Source organism: Notolepis coatsorum (genome assembly GCF_963971535.1).
Source record: "Notolepis coatsorum genome assembly, chromosome: 2".
Taxonomy (NCBI): domain Eukaryota; kingdom Metazoa; phylum Chordata; class Actinopteri; order Aulopiformes; family Paralepididae; genus Notolepis; species Notolepis coatsorum.
The window spans coordinates 55109393-55118363 of NC_140166.1; the positions used below are offsets into that span (position 1 = coordinate 55109393).

The 8971-nt window shown below is 50.5% G+C and overlaps 1 protein-coding gene across 1 annotated transcript in view; it reads right to left on the reverse strand.

Moving 5' to 3' along the window:
- LOC311223366 (V-set and immunoglobulin domain-containing protein 10-like 2) overlaps positions 1-7885 on the reverse strand; it is a gene marked incomplete at both ends in the record, with an annotated part of 37670 nt that extends 29785 nt beyond the window's left edge. The window contains 2 exon segments of the mRNA XM_084308156.1: positions 1066-1203; positions 7348-7885. Of these exon segments, the coding sequence (XP_084164282.1) occupies positions 1066-1203; positions 7348-7885 (676 nt within the window).
- Between the last annotated feature and the right edge of the window lie 1086 nt (positions 7886-8971).

The following is an 8971-nucleotide window of genomic DNA, read 5'->3' on the forward strand; positions in this document are numbered from 1 at the left end:
TAAACATTGATCTGATAGAGGAGATAAACACTGATCTGATAGAGGAGATAAACATTGATCTGATAGAGGAGATAAACACTGATCTGATAGAGGAGATAAACACTGATCTGATAGGAGATAAACACTGATCTGATAGAGGAGATAAACACTGATCTGATAGAGGAGATAAACACTGATCTGATAGAGGAGATACACACTGATCTGATAGGAATAAACATTGATCTGATAGAGGAGATAAACATTGATCTGATAGAGGAGATAAACACTGATCTGATAGAGGAGATACACATTGATCTGATAGAGGAGATAAACACTGATCTGATAGAGATAAACACTGATCTGATAGAGATAAACACTGATCTGATAGAGATAAACACTGATCTGATAGAGGAGATAAACACTGATCTGATAGAGGAGATAAACACTGATCTGATAGAGATAAACACTGATCTGATAGAGATAAACACTGATCTGATAGAGGAGATAAACACTGATCTGATAGAGATACACACTGATCTGATAGAGGAGATAAACACTGATCTGATAGGAGATGAACATTGATCTGATAGAGGAGATAAACACTGATCTGATAGAGGAGATAAACATTGATCTGATAGAGGAGATAAACACTGATCTGATAGAGATAAACACTGATCTGATAGAGGAGATAAACACTGATCTGATAGAGGAGATAAACACTGATCTGATAGAGATAAACACTGATCTGATAGAGATAAACACTGATCTGATAGAGATAAACACTGATCTGATAGAGGAGATGAACATTGATCTGATAGGAGATAAACACTGATCTGATAGAGGAGATAAACACTGATCTGATAGAGGAGATAAACACTGATCTGATAGAGGAGATAAACATTGATCTGATAGAGGAGATAAACACTGATCTGATAGAGGAGATAAACACTGATCTGATAGAGGAGATAAACACTGATCTGATAGAGGAGATAAACACTGATCTGATAGAGGAGATACACACTGATCTGATAGAGGAGATAAACACTGATCTGATAGAGGTCATAGGTCAAGGGGTGTGTCAGTGACCTTGTCCCAGAGCCAGCAGGCCGGAGCTCCAGCGCAGGAAGGGAGCCGGCTGCCCCCCCGACCAGGAGCAGCGGAGCATCAGGGAGGAGTGGTTCCCCGCAGCCTCCACGCCACAGGAGGGCGCTCCGTCTGGAGGGTCTGTGGGGGACAGAATACAGCGTAACACAGCGCACAGACGGGTGGGAGGAGCATCCGGAGAGGAGGAGGAGGCGGCCAGGACAACTGCACTTATTTACAGCTGTATTTCCATGTATACCTTCACTACATTTAACAATACATTATATTTATTTATCTTATGATGGATCTCTGACTCCATCTCACTAGTTCTGTCTCCCAGCATGCACCAGTGTTAGTTCTGTCTCCCAGCATGCACCAGTGTTACTGGACCTTCACTAGTTCTGTCTCCCAGCATGCACCAGTGCAATAACAATAACAGAACAATAAACACTATGCAACAACCATCAAATGCACACAGCACACACATCCACACGCACACACTCACTTTAAACATACAACTCACTGCAGCACCCACTCTCCACACTTTAGATCACACAAACACACTTTATATTTATTGGCAAAGAATTTGCACTACAACCCATACCTCAGTACACCTTACTGTAAATTGTACCTAAATTGTACCTCATCCCATTTCTGCGTTGCACTATATAGTATATTGTAATTCGTATATTGTATAGTATATTGTATGGTAACTCAGTTCTGTATCGTTAGTGGCTTAGCTTGGCATCACTACTGCACTATCTCGCGTACGTGCACGCGTACTGAATAAACCACAAATGTACCTCTAATACCAGTATTAGTCTGACCACACCCCTCATCAGCTTACCTTCATAAGCAGGTGTGTGGTCACCTGCTCTCCTCCTTCTCGCTTTCACCACAAGGAAGAAGTGCCTCGGTAGATCCCCACACTTGACACCATGATGGAAGAAATTGGATTAGGAACAGCTTGGGAAACAAGGATACGTTGACATCATATCTTTATTTTCTCTCTCACTATTTTCGAGAAAATACGGCGATATTGTCTTCGTACTGGAGTGTCTAGAAGATGATGATCATTCTAAAAACCCTCCACCGGTTTTCGTATTGGGAGCACGCCGCTGCATGCTTCTCAACTGCAGTTCCTTGCTGTGTTTGTTGGGGTGAAACCTGTCAGGCCACAGCTGAACTGTCGGACATGCCGCTGTTGTGAGGAGCGGTGCGTTCCAGGTTGGGTGAGTAGTGTTTGCTGGCGGGCTCCACTTGTCTGTTAGTGCTATGGGGGCTACTTGACAAAGTTTATGGAAACCGGCCCCAGGCTAGGGTCCTTTGTTCAGCCTCCTAGGCGACAGAAGACCTTGGTCTGAAGACCATTATAGTTTTAACTAGTGGGCCGCGACCATTAACACTGGTGATCCCTGTGTGTTCTGGACGAGTGGATTCTCTCTGTCACCGTGTTAAGACCCCATCTTTCATATCCAAATGAGAGTATTCCTTCACGAGGGGATATGTGCATGTAATGTGCGATAGCGGCAGATTCATGTTCAAAGTCAGCTATACAGGCCAGTTGGTACTGTGCTGATTCCGCCGGACGTGGTAATGTCACCGTTGTGAAGCGGTGTTGACGTCTTGTTTTCTCTTTTCTCTTAAAAAGTGAGGAGGGGTTCAGAACGGCGGCCTGTCTGGGTGAGTGTTATGTCATTGTTTACATGTTCATAGCTTACGGTTAGCCGGTCAGTGGCCTGGCGCGGGGTAGCTTAGCTTCTCGCGCGCCGCCGGGAGCTCGCTTCTGATCGCGTGCGTCGTTAGATCGGCGTCTCGCGAGCGGAAGCAATAGCACCCGAACGGTTGGAGCAGCCGTTAGCTTGATGCTATTCTGTTGAACGTGCTTTGATTTTAACATGTTTTACACTCTTGACCACGACGTCATCCTTGACAGGGGATGTTCGTCGACCCTGCCCTGAACCTGGACGGGGATTGCGTCAACAAAGAGGACTGTAGCGACTGGTTGGAGCGGCGACGCTGCCCGGATCGAACAACACAGGACGGCTGTGTTCTACGGTGTCTTGTGACTGCACTTCGCTGATCTGCGTTCCGGGTAGGTACGGGGTTGGCCAGACCTCATAACACGTCTTCTGGTTTTACTTTGCTAAATGTATTGTGAATAACGGTGTTTTTTCCCAAAACGTGTGTTGTTGCAATGCATTTGGGATACGTTGCGGGTTGTGTGTGAGCTGTTTTTGTCACTGGCAGTTAGCTTCTCCGTGCAGATCGTGATGTATTGATCTGGTTGTTGTGTGAGAAACATCATGGTGTTTATGTGTACCGTGTACTCACTACTAAGGCAACTAACCTATGAAGCTATGCTTGGTGACAAGTGAGTAAAAGAATGTTCTTTCTCAGACTGTAATGACAATGAACAGTGAGTTCACACATTAACAGGTTTTCCTGTTTTAACTGGCCGTATTGAGGGTAAAATAGGAGGATTGTGTTTTCCCCCCCGGTTCCCTGGGGACTTTATCACCTCCTATCAGACATGTTGTGCATTAATTGTGTCTTTTGTGTGGTAGGGATACGATGTAACTCTTAGCTTGATTGCTGAGGTTGTGCTAAATCTGCTGGAGAAACTTATTTCCTAAAGGGAAATTGGTTTGGTTGCTGTCATGTGTGCTTAGCAAGGCCTGTGGTCGATACTAATCAAGAATGATGTATTCTCTCATTGTGAAAAAAACGGCGTTCCTCTGTTGAGTGTTTTTGCCATTTTTTGTAGGTGATGATGGGTTGTGTGTGTCATGTGACCTACAACTGGGTTGTACTGGCCACAGAAGCACATGTGTATGTTGGACCGGGGTTCTTAGAGCCCTCTCTATTCTGTGTTTTTCCTTAGTAAAAATCAGATAGCAGGTTAGCTCATGCGCTGTGTGGAGCTGTGAAACGCTTCATAGAGCTGACTATGACTGTGTCATATTCTCTTTTTGTCGTTACGTCGTATCATGGGTGTGGGGTCGTAAAGGGGTGAACTGGTAACCTTTCCTCTCCCCATTGTTCTGTCGGTCAGGGGTACACCCCCTGTCCTTCAAGGTTCCCGTCACGTGGCGGTTCGGCACGTTACGGGGGGGGGGGGGGGGGGGGGGGGGAGGGAGTTCCTGGTCTCACGGCCTGGTATATTGGGCGTGTGCACCGCAGGAATTCCCCCGCCATAGAGTACGTCACCGTGCGCGTCTCTGTTGGTAGGACTTCCGTGTGCTGTTCAGGTCCATGTGATGGATCTGTTTTCAGGGGGGGTGGTCAGGGCTCCTCCTCACCAAGCGCCTATTCAGGCCTTCTGTGAGTTCGGACTCCTTCTTCCATGTGAGGAAGCCTCCATCAGAGTACAGAGCCTTCCTCCTCAGATTGTCAAAGTGAGTGGACCCTCTAGAAGGGTCCTTTTCTATTGTATGTATATTCGATTCAATTCGTTTATTGAGTGTGTATGGGTTCAGTGCCTCTTCCCCGGAGGCCCTAAAACCAGTTTTTTACATGGCTCAATGTGCAATATATTATTTTCAATCTGTACAGCTCGCGTGGGAAGTCTCTCTGGGGATCCCCGTCTCTTTCCTATGGGAGGGTGGTGGGATGTAAAAATGTGAACATTTTTTACCCCGGCTGTGTAGACTGGGATACATACTGTTGATGCTTCCTTCTTTCTATTCCAGAAGTGTTGGAGTTAGGGAGTGTCACACCCCTCTTGTCGTTCCCCTGGGCGCCTTGGGGATTCAATGACAGGTCTAAATAGCCTGTTCATTGATGGGGGTGTGTCCCGACGCACGTATAGTGCTAGCTCGCTGTAAACAGGCGATTGACTGGCACGCCTTGGTTGCTTGTGGTTGAAACAGCGTTTTTATAAAGCAACTGAGATGGGGGTTTTTCCTCTTCCGACGACCACATCCCATGACCTGGGTGGGTTGTCGACGGATTCTCGTTCATGTCTGGGGGATGATGACGGGATGGATCTGAACATATGTAGTGGGGTCTCACGCCCTTGGGGTGGGCCACCAGGCGCGGTTCGTCCGAACGTCTGGGTGGCGCCTTCTTTTCATGTTAAGATCGACACGCATATCTGCCCTTCTCCTGGAGTAGGCATGTCGGCGTGGTTAGGGCACGGGACTGGTTCTGGTCACGCTGGTCCAGATCAGTTGAACCCGTTGTCCGCCGGGGATGCAGATCTGCTGTTCTGGTACCCTGAGGGACTTGGGCTTTTTTCAGGGGGAAAAATGCCAGGTCGGTCTGGGTGTCACAGGGTTAAGCGCTATGGAGACCCTGGTTGGGTATGTTTTTACTCAGCACTGTCGTCATGGCTTACAGCCATGCCATTCTGTACGCGCTCGATCTCGTCGGATCTCGGCCGCTACACAGGTTGGTCCTGGTTAGTACTTGGTTGGGAGACCGCCGGGGAATACCAGGTACGGTGTGCTTAGGGGCTGGTTCTCCATTATTTTTCGCTCCTCTCTCACGCATGGCAAAGAGGGGCCTGTGGGGGTGGTTTTTTGACCTCCTCTGGTGACCCTGTGCTTCCCGTACCGCCAGGCCCGGTCCGAAGTGATGTTTGCGACCCGTAGGCCTGGGTTAACCCTTTTTGGAAACTGAAACACTTGTACTGCGGTATAGCCGGTGTATACCCGCAGGTGTGTTTTGGAGTTTTTTCTTGAGGGGTTATAGGAACAACCACCGCATTGGGTAACACCGAGGTGGTTGATTCCCTGGTGTGTTGGAGCAGTGTCAACTCCCGGGTTCACCGTTTGAGGGTGCCCCTGCACGTTCATGACGTCTGCCAATCGTGTCAGCCTTCTCTGCCTCGACCCCTCTGGGTGGGGGTTGTTAAATGGAGGCTTGGTCATGCAACACCGCCAGCTTACGCTCCTTCCGCCGGGGCGGCTGTGTTCAGCTGTCCCCTCTGGCGCCTGTCTCGTCCGCAGTCTCCAGGCTAGGGTTAACAGCCTGTTGCCTGGTTTTTCCCCGGTGCGCTGCCTGCTTCCGTTGGTTAACCTTTTTTGTGTGCTTACGGCCATGCTGACTGCCTGTTCTGCAGGGTCAGTGTGCCAGGCGGTGTACTATTGGGGGGACGGGGCCCGCTCAGCTTGCGGCCATACCGACCTGAACACGCCCGATCTCGGAAGCTGGGCAGGTTCTGGCCTGGTTGGTTCCGCCTGGGAATACCAGGTGCAGTAACTGAGGGGCCTTTGTCCGAATACGCTGGCGATGTGGGGGGCGGGGCACTACGTGCCCACCTGGTGGGGTCTTGATGCTGGCATCATGGACTTCTCCGGGCCCCCATTCTAGGGAGTCCAGTCCTTTTGGTGGGTCTGGGTCTTCCTTCGTGCTCCGCTGCTACGGCCTTGCCACGGGGTTGGGTTTGCCCTTGACCCCGTGATTCTGGGGGCAGTAACGAGGTTGTTCCTCCGTTCGTTCCCGGGTGGCATGCGGGTTGTGCGTGTGTGTAGTCGTGGGGTCAAGCCACGGTCTGCTCACCCTGTGCGTTGAGTTGCTTGAGTGCCTCTTCGCACGGTCGGGCCCGTCGCCCTCCCGTGACGTCCCTAATAGGGGGGCTACCCTCCATTAGGGGGGGTCGGGGGGGCTCGGCCCTCCCTGTTCTGATGGTTTTGGGGGGCTGTCAGCGGGGTGTATTTGTCAGCCAAGTGGCTCCGCTTGGCCTCCCTTGTGCAGTAGTGATGCCAAGCTAAGCCACTAACGATACAGAACGTTAGGTTATGACTATAACCAAGTTCTGTTAGTTAGGGGCGATGCTTGGCATCAGACGGCCGCTGCAGCCCTTGTCCTCACCTTGTGGTGAAAGCTTGGGAAGGAGGAGAGCAGGTGACCACACACCTGCTTATGAAGGTAAGCTGATGAGGGGTGTGGTCAGACTAATACTGGTATTAGAGGTACATTTGTGGTTTATTCAGTACGCGTGCACGTACGCGAGATAGTGCAGTAGTGATGCCAAGCATCGCCCCTAACTAACAGAACTTGGTTATAGTCATAACCTAACGTTACTTCTACTCTGCATTGAACATTGTACATATGTACATACTGAACACTATCTACGTACGTGACTTCTATTTTATACTTGCTATACTTATTTTATTTTATACTTATCCTTTTGTCTTGCACAGTCTCTGGAGCGTAACAGAAAGAAGCATTTTGTATAAAAGTATTCTGTACTTCTGTATGACAACTATTAAAGAAACTTGAACTTGTTACTGGACCTTCTCTAGTTCTGTCTCCCAGCATGCACCAGTGTTACTGGACCTTCAGTTGGTTGGCTGCACCCAAGGAGGGCGTGGCCTATGGGGTATGAAAGGAGAAGGCCCAGGCCAGCAGCCATGTTGACCCCTAGGCCAGTCAGTGCAGCCATGTTGACCCCTAGGCCAGTCAGTGCAGCCATGTTGACCCCTAGGACAGTCAGTGCAGCCATGTTGACCCCTAGGCCAGTCAGTGCAGCCATGTTGACCCCTAGGCCAGTCAGTGCAGCCATGTTGACCCCTAGGCCAGTCAGTGCAGCCATGTTGACCCCTAGGCCAGCAGCTATGTTGACCCCTAGGCCAGTCAGTGCAGCCATGTTGACCCCTAGGCCAGCAGCCATGTTGACCCCTAGGCCAGCAGCCATGTTGACCCCTAGGCCAGCAGCCATGTTGACCCCTAGGCCAGCAGCCATGTTGACCCCTAGGCCAGTCAGTGCAGCCATGTTGACCCCTAGGCCAGTCAGTGCAGCCATGTTGACCCCTAGGCCAGCAGCCATGTTGACCCCTAGGCCAGCAGCCATGTTGACCCCTAGGCCAGCAGCCATGTTGCACCCCTAGGCCAGCACCCATGTTGCACCCCTAGGCCAGCAGCCATGTTGACCCCTAGGCCAGCAGCCATGTTGACCCCTAGGCCAGCAGCCATTTTGACCCCTAGGTCAGTCAGTGCAGCCATGTTGACCCCTAGGCCAGCAGCCATGTTGACCCCTAGGCCAGCAGCCATGTTGACCCCTAGGCCAGCAGCCATGTTGCACCCCTAGGTCAGCAGCCATGTTGACCCCTAGGCCAGCAGCCATGTTGACCCCTAGGCCAGCAGCCATTTTGACCCCTAGGCCAGTCAGTGCAGCCATGTTGACCCCTAGGCCAGTCAGTGCAGCCATGTTGACCCCTAGGTCAGTCAGTGCAGCCATGTTGACCCCTAGGCCAGTCAGTGCAGCCATGTTGACCCCTAGGCCAGTCAGTGCAGCCATGTTGACCCCTAGGCCAGTCAGTGCAGCCATGTTGACCCCTAGGCCAGTCAGTGCAGCCATGTTGACCCCTAGGCCAGCAGCCATGTTGACCCCTAGGCCAGTCAGTGCAGCCATGTTGACCCCTAGGCCAGTCAGTGCAGCCATGTTGACCCCTGGGGTTAGGGTTAGGGTTACCCTCTAACACTGGTCCTCATGGGAGACAGACAGAGAACCAGAGAGATGGAGACAGAGGACTGGTGCATGCTGGGAGACAGAACTAACACTGGTCCTCATGGGAGACAGACAGAGAACCAGAGAGATGGAGACAGAGGACTGGTGCATGCTGGGAGACAGAACTAACACTGGTCCTCATGGGAGACAGACAGAGAACCAGAGAGGCAGGCTGCCACAAAACAGTCACATCTAGAGACCTCAAAACCTACTCTAGCGAGGCCTTTAACCTTGAACTGGAGAGTCTGGACTGGTCAGATGAACTCAATGGTACACTGGTTGAAGAAACATGGCTTGGTTTCAAAACCAAATTTTCAACAATACTAAACGACATGGCCCCCCTAAGAACCACCAGGGTAAAAAATCGCGCTGAGCCGTGGATGCACTCCGAAATACTGGCCGCTATGAAAACCAGAGACAAAAAATGCTCTGAGTTTCGAAAAAGTCAGTCAA